General features: G+C 42.4%; 1 protein-coding gene across 3 annotated transcripts in view; it reads right to left on the reverse strand.

Moving 5' to 3' along the window:
• The window catches only part of crb1 (crumbs cell polarity complex component 1), a 35,694-nt gene that overhangs the window by 9,788 nt on the left and 8,882 nt on the right, over window positions 1–17,024 (reverse strand). For 2 of the 3 annotated variants that reach the window (XM_061778460.1, XM_061778459.1), the window contains exons 6-12: window positions 12,041–12,997; window positions 8,665–9,215; window positions 7,908–8,073; window positions 4,450–5,392; window positions 2,858–2,902; window positions 2,190–2,312; window positions 1,763–1,889 (exon numbers count right to left, since the gene is read on the reverse strand). In XM_061778460.1, coding sequence (XP_061634444.1) covers window positions 1,763–1,889; window positions 2,190–2,312; window positions 2,858–2,902; window positions 4,450–5,392; window positions 7,908–8,073; window positions 8,665–9,215; window positions 12,041–12,997 — 2,912 coding nt within the window. Of the gene's footprint in view, window positions 1–1,762; window positions 1,890–2,189; window positions 2,313–2,857; window positions 2,903–4,449; window positions 5,393–7,907; window positions 8,074–8,664; window positions 9,216–12,040; window positions 12,998–14,163; window positions 15,007–17,024 lie in introns of those variants that run through there. The other variant, XM_061778461.1, reaches the window with a different exon arrangement.

A 17,024-nucleotide genomic window follows, 5' to 3' on the forward strand; every position in this document is an offset into this window, starting at 1 on the left:
TTAAAAATACCTCAGACTGAAACGTTTCCAGACAAAAAAAAAAAAAAAAGCAAAACAAAATATTGTGCAGCTGTCAGTCAATCATTCACTGATGTGAATTCACATCAACAACAAAGTGAGACGTCATGTTGTATTCTGACACTTCTCTCTGCCTTTAGAACTAAGACATGTCTTTACACCAATGCTGCTTGGAGCTCCCTGAAATTCCAATTCAAAACACTGACAGGATATCCTAAATGGAAAAACATTCCAACAATACACTCTATCCTCCAAGATGGAGGATAGAGTTTGGTTTATATCATTTATTTGGGTGACATGTCTTCATTTTTTTTATTTATTTATTTATTTTTTTTTATATCTAAGTCAGCTTTTTGTTTTGTTCCATTGTTTAAAAAAAAAAAAAAAAAAAAAAAAAAAATCAAAATTTCCAGAAAGCTTCCACAAACTCTCCATGGGAAGTTTAGCTGGGAAATCTTTCGATTTTTGGGAAATGCAGTCTTTGATATTTTGGTGTAATATATATAAATGGATATGAATAACAGTTTATTTTGTTTAAGGTGCACATGCATTTGAACCAAAAGCGGGGAGCAAACGGGGGTAGTTGGGAAAACGGGCATCCAAAGGCACCTCACGGGTGGAATTAGGGTGTCATTTTTCATGCTTATGTAGGATATTCCCAGTTTTATCCAGATCTAGGATTTTACTGGCCTTAGATTCTGTTAAAGTGTCTGAAACTGCATTATGACATTATGGCTCCCTTGTCAACAAGATCACACTCGCAACACAATCACTATGACACATCGTGTGCCGATCACTTCGGCTCAAAGGAGTCCTTATACTGTATAAAGGATGAGGACGCAAGTCATCTCTCTGGGCTCTGGCAACGTGTGCAATAAAAATAGTGCTTAACAAATGTATTAGACCACCTCTCATCCAATATCACAAAATGCTTTCATGCAGACTTCTTCAATTCTGGTCATCTGTCAAAATGTTTGCATTTCAAACAGGAATGAGGAATTTCATACTGAATTGACCTTTTTATACCCAAATTTGAGGCATTTTATTGGGCTTCTCTGAGAAATCTCATATTATTCAAGGTATTTATTTATTTTTTGTTTTTGTTTTACTTTTCGGGAATGCAAGTTAATAAGTATAATTTGACATCTTAATGAAGAAATGGTAATGTGCTTGAATTTCTTTTCCCTTTATGCATTGAGCTGGAGCCTGGCCCAGTTGACTATGGGTGAGGGCCGAGGTAGACCCTCAACTGCCTGATCGACAGCCAATCTGGCAACATTGGACAAAAATGACAGTCTTCAATTAACCTAACATACATATTTTTGGAATGTAGGAGGCAGCCTGAGTACCCGGGAGGCCGGAGGTGCGATTCAAACCCTAAACCACAAAACTGTAAGGCAGACATGCTAACCACTGGTCTACTGTGCTCTCTTGGTAATTACTAATGCTGTAAAAGTCTAGCAGCAGTGGCAACCTTTCATCATATGGTGGTCAAAATTTGTTAAGCACTGTTGTGTATCTGAACTAACTGCTCGTAATGATTATCATCTTAAATAAGGTGCTTGATATGAAGGCACAGAAACATTAACGAATGACAGCCTGTCATAGATAAACATGAGCCCCCTCAGTTGTTTTCCCCCCAGTCCACCTCGGGCTCATCGTCCAGCCTGAGGATGAGGTAGGACAGCAGCTGAAAGAGGTTCTGCCACAGCAGCACAGCCACGTAAAAGTAAATGTCGCTTACGTCCATCTGGCAAATGTCGCCGGCGTAGCTCATGTCGCACACGCACAGGAACTTGTTGACCAGGTTGCGGCAGTAGCCTCCGTTCAGACACGGGTTGGACTTGCACTCGTCGACCTCCTGCTCACACCTGCAGCCGCACACAGCGATGGGGAGACCATTCACACTTTACAGCTAACACACAACTGTTTGTATCATACAATATTTCTTCATCATGTACATTAAATAGGCAAGACTTTCATGATACATGGTGCCTCACTCAAATTGAACACTGAATGTTAGTTAAACTGTTGTGACAACTGTTTGCTAATGATTTACAAAGAGGCTTATAATGTCATTTGCAACTTCCTTCAGAATGTCTTATAAAACCCTTTATTGTTGTACTCTTATAGTAATTAACTGCAAAATTCCAGGTTTGTGTCCATCGTACCGGTGCCCAGTGAAGCCAGGCGGGCAGTCACACGACAGCTCACGCTCAGTGCAGTTGCCACCGTTGAAGCAAGTGTAGTTTTTGATGTCATCTCCGCACACAGACACAGGAAGCTTGGGCCGCCTTGGAGAGGACATGCAGATTACAAACCAGAACTTTGCTGTCAATTGGAGCCAGACAAAGCAGCCACACGAGACTACTTGTATTGTTTGATTTTGTGGAGAGGGAAAAAGAAGCCTATGACCCGACTTGTGTAATCAGATTATCTACCTCGAGTAACGACTGACATGAAATCCCATGCGCAGGAAAGAAAAGGTCAAACATTTGCCCAGGGGAGCAGTCAAAATATCTTTTGGTAATGTGGAATTTATACCTCAATAACAAAATACAAGGATTTTTTTTATCTGCCTTCTTTTGACAAACGCACAACTTTGTGACAACATGAATCATTTTTGAACCACAGCTGTCACTCATTCTAGATGGTGGGTATGTGTTTATAAACAAACACTGGCAGAGGCAGCGTTAATATTAGCTTTGCTTGGCGTTTTGTTTAAAAAAAAAAAAAAAAAAAAAAAAAGATGTTGTGCATGACATTTCCGAAACAAAGCAGGGAACAAACAGGGAGCACTAGAGAAAAAGGTAAAAAAAAATAAAATAAAAATACTTACACATTTCTGACAACAATGTACCAAGGAATTTCTTCAACCCGTTCACTGGAGAGGAACACAAGGAGAGATGGGAGAGGGAGGTAGAAAGCGACACAAACAAAACAAAGTCATTTTGATGAAAACTTTACAGCGCGGATGTTCCCAGTGAAGGGAGACGTACGGCTTCGCTTGTCGTGTGGCTTGCTCGCAAAGGTTCTAGTGCACTTGGAAAAAAAATAAAAAATGCAAGGAGCTGCATGTTTATGGGATAAATGGTTGGCGGCGTTCCCCTGCCTGTTCTCTGAGGCAAACAGGAGATGAGAGGGAAAGAAAGTGCCGCTGAACCAGTGAGACACCGCAGCAGACGAAGGCCTTTTCTGGCTGACACTAGAATAGAAATTCATCTTCAGACGAGCTCGCTGCAGGCGTAGACAGCGATGGAGGAACATTAACAAGTCTAGCATCTTTTCTGTCTTACAGTCTTAGCAATTTAGCAAGATTTATTTGTGTTCGCTAACTAACCAAGCCTCTAAAACTGTTCAGATAGTGACAAAAGTCATCTGTACAGGATGAAATGTTTCCTCTGCCAGTGTCTGTCCCATAAGACATGATTTGCATCACATCAACAATGATGTATGATAAAACAATTCATGGGGCCACAATCTAATGGAGCTGAAGCAAAACCTTTAAAGCATTGCTTTTGATTTACACAGTCGGAGATGTATTTTTTCATTGACGAAAGCTACATAATCTAATTTTGTGGCAGGGTGGCGTGTGTATTGTCAATACTTATGTTAACTTCGTAAAAACAAACAAAACAGTCAAGATTTTCCTTCATTTATGAATAAATGATGCCTAAATCCTATAGATTTACATTTCTGGCATATTTAGAAGGTAGGTATCTATGAAAATATACAATCCAAATTAGTAGCATGGTTTCTAAAAACGTTCCGTTCTCATGTCATTAAAAAAAGTATCGGAACAGCTGTCAGTATGCTAGAGTGAAGTTCCACTGTAACGCTGACTTTTCACGGAAAAGGACAAATGAAGAAACCATGATCCAGGAATCTTTTTGTCTGTTTGCTGTGTTTTGTTTGTTTGGTTATCATTTATCCAACCTTGCATCAATTTTCTATGCCATTTTTCCTCATTAGGCTTGCAGGTGAATTGGAGACTATCCCAGCTCACTTTGAGGGAGAGGTCTGGTCTAACACGCTGGACTGGTCACCAGCCAAAAGCAGTGTTTCTCATGCGCCACAGAAAACAGTGGAAATGGCTTCTTCTCCTTTACCTATTGGCACTTAGCACCCGCAGTTATGTGCTTTGCTGCCACCTATATGAATAACGTGCAACAGTATCTCCCGCTGACTGTTTAGATATAACAAGTAGCAACTAACATTTATTAACTGAAGAACAAGTTTGCAAACTCATTGGATGTCTTCCGCTCGATTTTACTTTCGGGAACAATCTGGAGCTATCTGGTATCGTGTGCGACTGCTCTTCGTAAATAATGTTTGCTCTTGTTTTGGATCTGATAGAATTGTGCTGGTATACTATTGGTGAATAAACAAATGTTCTGTTATGTCTTCTTTATTCTGCCAGCCTGGACTTACTTGCAGAGAGGTCCGGTGTAGTTTTCAGGACACAGACAGGCATACCTGTCAGGCCCATACAGGCAGGTGCCTCCATGTGCACACAAATGGTTTGCACAGATGTCGACCTCCTCCTCACAGTCCACTCCTGTGTATCCGAGTTCGCAGGAGCACTCGTAGGTCAGCCCGTTGACGCTGCAGTTGCCGTGGATACAAGGACCGGAGGCACAGGTGTCAGTGAAGAAGCCACAGTGCCTCCCTGCCCAGCCCTCAGCACAGCTGCAGTTGTAGTAGTTGAAGAAGTCTCGGCACTCCCCTCCATTCAGACACGGGTCGGGCGTACACACAGACGCCCCGCTGCAACCGACCAGCGGAGGCTTAAGTGACGTCTGGATGAATTGCTCCTCCTGCAAACGTGGAAAGTTCACCCGAGAAGAGCTGAAGTAAGGCAGAGCAACACCACCCATCTCCACTGTGCCCAGGCACCCAGACAGTGACCACCCAATGTCAGGACCCAAACCTCCCAGGAAGATGTCCACTCCCTTCCTGAGGAAGTCCAGGTTTCCCCCTTGACCACTGGAGGTGATGGCTTCATCTACTTCATCATCCAGCACCAGAGTCCACTCAGACATATTAGCCCACGGTGCAGTCATGAACAAGTGGACACTGTGCCACTCGCCATCACTGACAGATCTCATGCTGTTGAGGCTGACTGTGGACGCTCCTCGCTTGTCTCCCTCCGTGCCTTCCGCATCTCTGGTGAAGCTCTGAAGCTCCACGAAGAGGAAACCGTCCTGGACAGAGAGGGTGACAAAGGCCGAGTCCTTCTCCGCGTGTAGGATGGCTGCGCTACGTTTCCTGGTGCGCAGGTTCACAGAGAGGTTGGTGAGGTTGCGGAATATGTGGCCATTGCCTCGATAGACCAGAACAGTGCTCTCATTCAGGAAAGTGGCATTGGAGTAACCTAGGACGGCATGGAAACACACGTGAGCGTGAGCTCCTCTATGCACATTAACACACCTTTAGCACACCATTTAAACCTTAAACCTAAGGAACCGTATTTGAGTTCCTCGGTAGTTTGATTACCTTAGTTTAGTTTTCATGCTTAGGTTTTGGTCCATATTTGTCCCATCTTTTGTGATTCCCTTGTGCCTGCTCGCTTGTCTTGTTATCAGTCACACCTCTGTCGTGCCTCCTCACATGTCCACCAATCAGCTCTCTCCTTCCACCTTGTCTTATCCAGGTGTACCTTGTCTCGATTAGTTTCTGCATTTCGTTTAGCTGGGTACACACGTACCGATAATCGGACCGAATTTGAGCATTTTTCTCTCTCTTCCGATCAAAATCAGCAAAAGCCCGATTATCGAACATGTCTCTCAAAGACTATCCTGAGTGGTTGGTTATCCGACAGTCTGGATGTCTTGTGACACGATGCCGGCTCTCGCAGGTCAGTCTTTGTACTACGACATTTGGTAAGGTAAGCACAAACTTGCCCATATTTAACTTGTAATGTGTGAGGTCTTTCCCATTTACAAAATTGCTTAAGATGTTAAAAATTGGTATGTGTGTACCTTGCTTTAGTTTTGTTTGCTTTTAAGTTTCTGTTCAGTCTTTATCTGGCCATTGTCTTCTGTGGTCGCCTGCTTTCCTAGTGTCTGTATGTTTTGGAACGTTACCATTTGGGATTTTTACTGCCATTCAGCTCCTTTGATTTTTATGATAAATACTATTAAGTTTCCTGCCTGCACTCTTTTCTTGCTTTTTTGCATTGGTGTCTATGATATTTTCTCAAGGTAATCACTGATGAAGAATTATGATAAAGCATGTGTAATGAGATATGCTTTTATACAGTGGCCGAGACAGGCCACAACAAATGCAAACGCCACAACACAACAAATTAAAACGACAACACAGCGACATTAGCATACAACGGAAGTGACCGCGGGACTCCCTCTGACTGAATAGTTTGTTTGAGTTACCGGGCACTCAAATTGCAGACGGACCAAGTGACGAACAGCAAGTTGCACAAGTTTTCATATTTGGAATGTAATATTGGCTTTATAGTGCCTCAGCAAGCATGTGACATATGAATTCAAATCATCCACGCATTTGTGAGTTCCAGACGTTTTTCTGCCGAGGCCCGAAATCAGGTCATTTGAATTTCTCAAGTTTATCTTTGTCACTAGCGAAGATCTCCGCCTACCTCTCCGCTCCCGAGCCGGCATTGTCAACATAACAAACACCTGTCCGCTCACAAGTGAGTCTTCTACATAGAGGCAACCAATCAGAGTAAAGGGGCTGGTCTTAGCCAAATATGGACAAAGTGGATACAAAACTGCGTCGAACAGAAGTAGCTGTCAGAGGGTCCTTTTCTGGACACTCGCATGACAAAACCAAGGTGTTTTTTTTGTTTTGTTTTTTTTTATTAATAAAATTGACACTTTTATACTAAGTCCATGTTAGAGGAGGTTTAAAAAAGCCAAACTATGGGACCTTTAATGAACCAAGTTGGAATCTTGATGATTTATGACAATCCAGAAGTGCCTACTGTCTTGGCCACTGTCATTTTATGACTGTATATAACTACTAGAATGTGGAGACTGTAGTAATACTGAGTAGAGCAAAGACCGGCCAAGGTTGAGCTGTCAACAAAAGTGGGAAAAAGTATCAAAAACAAAGCAGGCTAATTGTTCAAAGTTCTCTGTTCAAATGATGAAGCTGCTAAACTCATTTTAAACAAACCCCATGTTGTAATTCATGTGTAAAGTGGTAGTTATTAGTTATTCAAGTGAGTTAATCACTAAGCACGGGTTCACTTACGGGACAAAGGATCAACATTGCTAAAAAGAAAAAAAAAGGATAATGTGGGCTCAAGCCATTGCTACTTTAGTACTTCATGGACACGGAGCACTGTGTGCGTGGATTGAGGTCCCTAAGCGTGTGTTACATGATCACAACACAGAAACAAGTCAAAGGTTGGGTAGTACACAATAAAATGTACTATGATGGAGTGTAGGAATCCTGATTTATTTTTTCTATGATTTTTATTTTATTTTTTTATCTGAAAGGCAAAGGGGCCAACTAGCAATTATGAATTGACTTTAAAGTCACAGACTAAGATATAAATACCACAGTTTTACTTAACCCTGACAATATAAAAATAGAAAAACCGATCCAACCTCCAAGATCCTTCAACGAACTAATGACTCACTATACAATTGATTAGGTGCAACTGAACATCATGTATCTCAAATTCTGTCTTTACAAAGATATTTATGCTCCAGCTTGATTAACACTGTCAGAGAGGTATTCATCTAACAATATGTTTATTATCGGGTTTTGGAGTTTGCAGTTGCTTGTACAGTATAACAGCTTTGCATCCTACTGAAAGATGTTTGTAATACAGTATTTTGTGTCTTTCACGGAATTGTGCAGGTAAATGGCATGAATCTTAGCTTCAGAATGAAGGTTTTACTTACATTCATAACCTTGGTTGAGCATCTTGCACTCAGCGTCTGCAGGGCATGGAGACAATTCGCACCATCTGACCTCTTCACAGTGCCGCCCTGCTGTGCTGGGTGGGCAGGTGCAGGTGAAATCGTCCCACAGGGAGTAACACATTCCCCCGTTTAGACAAGGGTTTCTCTGAAAAAGAGAGAATGATAACAGTGGAGTACGGTCAGCTCATTTTGAAACCTTTGTATTCATAATGAAATGCAACTACTGTACAGTGGTACCTTAAATTACGAGTTTAATTAATTCCGTCACCAAGTGCGTAATCCAATTTACTCATAGACCTACAGTATATCAAATCAATACTGAAATGAAATGAAATGCCTTTAATCTGTTCCAGTCACCAAAAAGCATTGACATTTGTTTTGTTATGTGTTTTCGATAAGGAAAAATACCACTGCATTGTATAAAAACACAATAAAAGAGAATGTAAAGAAATAAGCTGGTTTTCCATGCATCTATATCTGTATCGCTTATGTGCTTCGGTCACTCGGACTCTCCATTTTTTTTTCACAGTTCTTGAACGGCTGCCTATAGCTGTAGCTGGCTCTTAACTCAAATTTTGGCTTGCATCACAAAGCAAAAAAAATAAATACATAAATCAACCCGGCAGCGGCTTGTAAATTGAGATACATGTGAGTCGAATTACTCTAAAGTCAAGGTATAACAAAAGGGAAAAACTGTAAATAAAGGGACACCAAGGAGTTCAGGTGGTCCACTTACACTGCAGGTGTTGTCTCCAGAGCAGCCAGCAGTCACATTCTCCATAAATTGCAAAGGGAATGTCCGAACTGAGGTGTCCAAACCAAAAAACTGAAGCCTCCTGTCATTTATCTGCAGGTCTTGGATGCATCCTTTAAAATGTCCACCAAAACCTGCGGTAGTATCGCTCTCCAGCAGCCCTCCGACACACACAATGTCTCCTGCTTGAACTCCATCAGTCCTGACATCCACCTCAGCTTGTTTGTGAGCCCCCACATGCAGCGTCATGTACCCCTGTGACACCTCCACGTTCACAAAGTGAACTTCCCCATCATTGACCGCGCTCTCCCCCCTCAGGATGTCAACGTCAGCAAGCTGAGCTGTGACCAAGCCGTCCTCCAGCCACACGTGCAGGTACTGCGTGCTGCTGTTGCCCACAGCCACCAGGAGGCCGCCGGGCTTCTGCGTGCGCAGGAAGAGAGAGATTGAGAGATCCTGACCCAGGTCATCTGTGACGGTGAAGGCAGCGTAACTGAGTGAGTCCTCGCTCCCAAAGCGTGCGGTCACATGTTCTGAAGGTGAGGAAAAAGACATGTCACATGGTACCTTAACGGTGGTGAGTCGTCATGTAGTCAGGACCAGCATGGCCTTCTCTGTGGACCTGAACGCTATCAGAAGCACTTTCATTTATACCCTCATGACCCTTTAATTCTAATATTTGTTCCATGAACTTGTAATCATGTGTTCCCAACAGTATTTTCACTAAATTTCGTAGTGTTTCTCTTGGGTGCGCCGCTTCCTGTACATATATGTTCGATTTGTTTTTTTTTTTGGTCCAATCAGGTTTCAGCCTCTGTGTGCTGCCATTGTCGATCAAGTCTGCCCAGAGCCTTCAGAATCAGTAGTCTTTGCTGATGCAACTTACTAAACTAAATTAACAATGGGAATGTCTCTTTAACTATTTAACTATTTCAAATTCTCCTCACAGATCCATCGAGCTGGCCCACAATAAAGTCAGCATTTTTTTCCATTGCTCTGATTGGTTGACCAGAGCGATCCAAGTTTGACTAGCAAAACACGTTTGTAGCGATCTGCACACATTAATATATTTAACAATAAGCATCTCTGTTGAGTATAATGTATTTTTTCATGTTTTTGTTCTGTTAGTTAAAATATTGATTGTTAACTGCCCCAAATGAAGTACTGTTGCATGCTGTCAAATTGTGTTTTTGTATAGTACTGATGATTTCTGTAATGCCGACATGATTGTGCTGCTATTGAGAGCTGGATTAAGTCAGGAAAAGCCCATTGAAGGCCAGCGTACCAAATCCATGGCCTGCCGCTGTACCTTAATAATATAGGAGGAAGAAAGTTGTTCAGTCATTCACACGATAATCTAGTATCAGTTCAATTGGGTATACAGTATCTTGTACAAGGATACTTCAACAATGCCGCAGTCTCAGCGTTATTGTTCTAAGGACAGATTTTCTTTTTTTAAATTTATTTTTAATTTTTATTTTTATACAGGCGGCACGGCGGTCGACTGGTTAGAGCGTCTGCCTCACAGTTCTGAGGACCGGTGTTCAATCCCCGTCCCCGCCTGTGTGGAGTTTGCATGTTCTCCCCGTGCCTGCGTGGGTTTTCTCCGGGCACTCCGGTTTCCTCCCACATCCCAAAAACATGCACGGTAGGTTAATTGACAACTCTAAATTGCCCGTAGGTGTGAATGTGGTTGAGAATGGTTGATTGTTTGTTTGTATGTGCCCTGCGATTGGCTGGCAACCAGTTCAGGGTGTACCCCGCCTCCTGCGCAATGATAGCTGGGATAGGGTCCAGCACTCCCGCGACCCTTGTGAGGAGAAGCGGCTCAGAAAATGGATGGATGGATTTTTATACAGCTCTTGTAATGGACCTCCTTAGATTGTGCAGATGTACCTAATGAGGTGTCTATTTGGTGTTGAATTGTTTTTAATTTGCTTTCAACAAAAATATTTCACACTCAAGGAGCAAAACTCAAAAGTGACAGGAAGAGAAAACCTTGAGACCAGCAGGCTACATCCAGGATGTCTGGACAGTGTCAGCAATTTCCAATATGGTAGGACAATCATAACACATGAATATGGACTTGCCACTCACACGAAACACATCCTAGATGTTGAGATGAGCATGCGACTGGGTGTCCCCATCAGACAGTGTGATCACTAATCTGCTTTTCCAGACTCAAGGGGCTAAAGATATCCTCAGAGGAAGAACTTGACGATTTCATACACTGGGGTACAAGAAACTATTATGAACAAATTGTCCCCCTCGTGAACATGTTTTGATTGCAGCTATCAATTATCAATTGAGTGATGTGTCATTGGCTTGCATGATGTCCATAAATCCAAAATATTTTAATCTAGTGAGTCAGATTAGAATATTTCTTCCATGAGTCATTACTGTTGCTTTTGATGGGCTCAATCATTACTCTCCTCTTATCCACTAAATAATGCAACCCAAAACTCAGTTAATCAGATTAGTAATCTTTAAAATATGTGGAAATATTTGAACAAAGGCGGCACGGTGGACGACTGGTTACAGCGTCAGCCTCACAGTTGTGAGGACCCGGGTTCAATCCCTGGCCCCGCCTGTGTGGAGTTTGCATATTCTCCCCGTGCCTGCGTGGGTTTTCTCCGGGCACTCCGGTTTCCTCCCACATCCCAAAAACATGCATTCATTGGAGACTCTAAATTGCCCGTAGGCATGACTGTGAGTGCGAATGGTTGTTTGTTTCTATGTGCCCTGCGATTGGCTGACAACCAGTTCAGGGTGTACCCCGCCTCCTGCCCGATGACAGCTGGGATAGGCTCCAGCACGCCCGCGACCCTAGTGAGGAGAAGTGGCTCAGAAAATGGATGGATGGATATTTGAACAAACAAACCTGCACAATATAATGAGATCAAATACAAGAGCTAGATCAAAGCTTGTCTACACCCCCCCCCCCCCCAAAAAAAAACAATTATGCAAATTGTGGTGCCCAATGTTACAAAAGAATGAATTTAGCAAAATATTTATTATTTTGCATGTAGAGTAATTTACAGTTGTGTAGAACTGTACTCCATCATGCTTCTTGAGCCACATGAGAGAGTTGTCAATATGATGCAGTTCTACACGTCAAACTAGAATAATAAACAGTGCTGATAAATGGTGATAAATGAATACAGTACCTCGCTGTCAGTATCAATTAAAAGTCAGTTCTACTAAAACTCTCACACACACACGACTGAAAATTATTTTTCAGTCGTGTGTGTGTGAGTGAAAACAAATTTCAGTAGTGTGTATGAGAGCATTTCGTGAGAGTGCATGAGAGAAGTAATCCTGATTTTTGTCCCTGACGACCCATCATACAAAAACATACCCTCTTCACAGTCTTGCCCCTCGTAAGGCCTTGGACACTGGCACTGGTAGCTTTGCCACAAGTTGACACACCGTCCATTGTTTTGGCAAGGCACATCTAAGCAGCGGTCCCGGTGGCTGCAGCCGGGGGACACATTCACAGCAGAGTCGCTCAGCCACTCCTCAGGGACAACCAGTTGCCAGTCCACCAAGACATCCCGCATGCAACCTATGAAAGCCGAAATTGTGGAGTCTTGGCTCAAGTCCTTTAGCACTCCTCCGATGAAGGTGTTCTGAGGAGGCGACACCAGGCCGTCCATGTTACTATGGACTGCGGCCACCTTGTAGCATGGCTGCCTCTGACACTTTGCTGCATCATCCAAGAGTCTCAGACTGAGCACCCAATTTGTGAGAACTGCCTCGACAGTGTGCCACTCTCCATCTGTGACTATGTGTGACAGCTCCAAAGCCCCGATTCGACTCTGTGCATGGAGCCCAGCGGAAGCTTCCATCCTCAGTGTGAGGTGAAGCTGCCCCTCTTGCAGCTCCAGAATCAGCAGTAGGCCCCTGATGCTCCGCTGGAACAATATAGCCTTGGGCAGAGCCGTCTTGAAGCTGAGGGTGATATTACAAGAGATCTCTGGATCCACAAAGGGGCTCTGTAGCAGAAGGTAGCCACTGCGTTCAAATGAGAAGGTGGTGGGGGTCTTGCAGAGGGGGCCGGTGTATCCAGGCGAGCAGGAGCAGGTGTAGCCGTGAGTTCCATCCAGCAGGAAAGGATTGCAGGAGCCTTGGTTCTGGCACTCATGGCCGTCACAGCCCACCAACCTCACGTCACAGTTTGCACCTCCATAGAGGTAGCCATAGCTATGCTGTTTGCTGCAGTGACACATGTACCCCCCATCATGGTTCTCACACCTCACCCCATTCTGGCAGGGGCTCGGATCACAGTGGTCTATTAGCTCTTGGCAGAGGGAACCTGTGGAATGAAATAAATCACGGGAATTTAGCAAGACAAAACATTTTACACTACGGTACAGCCTAAAGTAGATTATTTTTCAGCAGCATTACATTTTTCCATGATTTCAGAGGGTTTATGGGCTTAGGGCCAGGATATTATTTTCAATATACAGTAACAAACAAGTTAAAGTACCAGTTAAAGTACAGATTTCTATTAGATCAGGCAAACATTGTAAAAGCAGGGCGATGTAACCGTCTATATTGTGACTTTGTCAGATGACTGGAAAACATATCTATAGCCTTTTAAATGTCGATTCCTCAAATTCAATACCAGCCATTATCCATCCATCGATTTTCCGTACCGCTCATCCTCACGAGGGTCGCGAGCGTGCCGGAGCCTAGCCCAGCTATCTTTGGGCGAGAGACGGGGTACACCTTGAACTGGTCGCCAGCCAATCGCAGGGCACATTGAAACAAACAGTCATTCGCACTCACATTCACACCTACGGGCAATTTAGAGTCGTCAATCAACCTAGCACGCATGTTTTGGGGATGTGGGAGGAAACCGGAGTAAACCCACGCAGGCACGGGGAGAACATGCAAACTCCACACAGGCGAGGCCGGATTTGAACCCGGGTCCTCAGAACTGTGAGGCAGATGTGCTAACCAGTCTTTCATTGTACCGACCAGCCATTATACACACAAAAAAAAGAATACCAAACTTGCAAAAAAGGTCATTTTCAGGCACACAAAACATCCATCCATAATCTTTTAAATGTCAATTTCTCAAATTAATCCAAATTAAATATAAATATTCTCCTTGTTCGTTAAAGGTTATAGTAGCTACACTCTTAGTTTGACTTAAACACAGATTCCTCTGAAAGTGATTCTATCTAGTCTAAACAATAAAAACATACAGAACACACTATCATGTGTCAAAACCAGTTTTCCATTTTGATGTCCACATCTTCACATTACCCAGAACAGCCACTTAACTAGCCCAGGAGGTTACGTAACTCTCCTATATGTTCTGTATTATCCTCTTCACATTGTTTCTCTTAAATGTGTATATAGATTTACTTTTAAAAAAAGAATAGGCATTGTCCTGCAGACATAGAGCTTACTATAGAGAACCATATAGGTGAACAGATTCTACAATGCATTACATCCACTTATTACTGTTACCTGTTCCAAGAATCAGAATCAACCATATCCATGGTGTGTGTGTCCGCATCATGCCGTCACTCTGTCCCACAGAGATGCGCCAAACTTTTCTAAATGCACCATGTTAGTGTAAATGCACAGGCCATCGCAATGGAGCTCTGCTCCTCGTCTGCCTTTGTGCAGCCGTGCAGAGCTGAATAGGTGGGGGCTAGCAAAGCCAGATCCTGGGGATTAAACTAATGCTATTTGGCCACCTTACTGAGCCAGTGCCACTGGCAGGGAGTCCATCTTAGAACATACAGCAACACTATGGCAACTCATAGACTAACCTACCTTCATTGCAATAACAAATGTTGTGTAAGGCGGAATAAAAAATTATCTGCTTTTATAACCCAAAAGTATTATAAAGGGCACATGATAGTAAATAAGTCTGAGAACAGTGCACCAACATTATCTTGTTGGTATTTATTAAACCACTGGGTGTGCACTGCAGTCACACAGTATAAATATTATATTTAACATTGTTGTATTGTAGTTTTGTATTGCTTCGTTTTACCGTTCTATTAGCATACAACATAGTATTACATAACTGTTAGATAAATTGTAGAAGTTATCATTTATTTGCTTAGCTTGCATTAGTATAATGGACAATTTTAGATGTCTCGCCTTCAAAAAGAAGACTCAGCATCATCCGATGGAAGGGCGCCTGGACCAAGGACGTGATCGGATGTGGTCGGGTCGTGACAGGTGTTGGTTCAATATTATGTGTTGTGTCTTATTGTTTAGAATACTATGTCTGGGAAAAACCCTCTTATTATCAAATATTTTGTGTTGTGTCTTATTGCTTAGAACATTATGATTTGTAAATCCCTCCTATTTCAAATAAAAGCAGGAGCGAGGGGGGGGATTGTTTAGAGCGTGTTGAGAGGCTGTGATCTGAACAATCTCCCATACGCCCTCCTCATGAGAAAAAGAAACCAGCGTCTTCATTCCTTTTGTGTCTATTTTTTATAATGTTGGGTAAGATAAATCCAACATTAAATTGGTCCTTCGAGCCGGATGTCAACACACCCGAGGATTCCAGTTGTGGAGCCGACTTCCAGTTAAGAGACCGTGGCCACGGCAAGTAAGACCCTTTTACGGGACTGGTCTTCGTCCTCCTCAACTGGGATCTGAAGGTTGACGACAATCCACAGGATTGAAGACGAGTGGTGAGTTAAATTTAAAAAAAATTTTTTAGGAAAAAGGAATAAAAGAGTGAATGAATTGCGCGACGAAGAAGTCTGCGGCAGAATAAACCTTGTGTAATACTAGTCCCTGGCAAGTTAGATGGAGGACGGAATCCGATAAAATCCGTGGGGACGGCGGAGTCCTGTACGTACTTAAATTCCGTATTTCTGTATTTCTGTATTTCTGTGTTTCTGTGTTTCCGTGTTTTCGTGTGTTTATAAAAACGTTATTAATATCGTGTGTATGTGTAAAAGTATGAATGTATAAGACGGGATTGTAAGTGACAACTGAGTTTGGAAGCAAAGGCAAGAATTCTCCGCCCCAATTAGGGTAGAAGCTTGAGAATTACCAAAACTCAGACATTTATTGTCACCCTGTCATTTTTGAATAAAGTCAGTATTTAGGTCACTCTAGGTGCAAATGAACTGACTTCCAAATTCACAAAAATGGGAATAAATAACAGTAAACAGGATCAAAAAATAGACCTAACGTGTAAAGATTGGAAATATGTTCAACTTCAAAACCATTTCAAAATAGAAGATTTAAACACGTGGATAACCAAATACGGTTTCGCTGGCCAGCTAAATTCGCAAAAAATAGTTCAACTTCAAAACGAAATAAAGTGTCGACACAAAAATGATATATCACAAATACAAAAAGATGGATTTGACGACTTACTCTTCTGGTTAAACTGGACTAATGAGGATGTGAAAAAGGCCGTAGCCGGCATCACACCTTATCAACAACAGTTAAAAAATGCTTTACATGTGATTTCGAAAGAACACATTAACAGATGGGTAGATAAACATTGGATAAACCTAGCAACTGGCCCTCTGGAGGAATATGTTAATCATGCCCTCCACGCAGAAAGAGTGTTAGACAAAAAACAAAAAGAGAAGATAGATGTCTTCCTCGACGAAGAAGCAGAAATATACTATCAAGGCAGAGAGAGAGATAATTTTAGAGGACACGGCAGAGACCGTGGGAGAGTAAGATATGGTAGAAATCGAAATTATTATGATAATACCATCTGTTGGTGCTGTGGAAACAAGGGCCACATTGCACGTGAATGCCCTAAAAAAGAAAAAAAGAAAAATAAAAGAGAATACGGACAAACTACTGCATGACTAGGCCAGCCTGCTTCCCAACTCAACAAATCCTCTTGTGTAAACATTACAGAGAATGAGGAGGTGGATTTCAATTTACAGGACATTCTGAGTTTGGACACTGAAAAACCTGAAATAACCTTGTAGAATGCCCATTTTCGAAGTCCCGGAGTGCCCTGTGAATTTGTTGGGAAGAGACGGCTTATTCCAACTAGGACTTGTACTCAAATATGAATTAAACATAAATTAAAAAGAGAGGACCTTGATGTAACACTGGAAAACAGAGAAAGTACATTCTATTACACAATCGATATCCCAGACAAACCACAGTTAAACGTGGGGAAGGCCCTGTTGTCTGCAGCCTTGTAGCTTATCACAAAAATAAGAGATAAAAAAGAATGTGATGAGCTGCAGTAATACAGAGAGCAGCATGCGTACCAATCCCACGCACATTGTTAAATTCATTAAGACCAGACGCTACTGTGTTTACAGTAGTAGACATAAGTAATGCATTCTTTACAGTACCAATAGAAAATAACAGTCAAT

The sequence above is a fragment of the Phyllopteryx taeniolatus genome, chromosome 7 (assembly GCF_024500385.1).
Source record: "Phyllopteryx taeniolatus isolate TA_2022b chromosome 7, UOR_Ptae_1.2, whole genome shotgun sequence".
Lineage (NCBI taxonomy): Eukaryota > Metazoa > Chordata > Actinopteri > Syngnathiformes > Syngnathidae > Phyllopteryx > Phyllopteryx taeniolatus.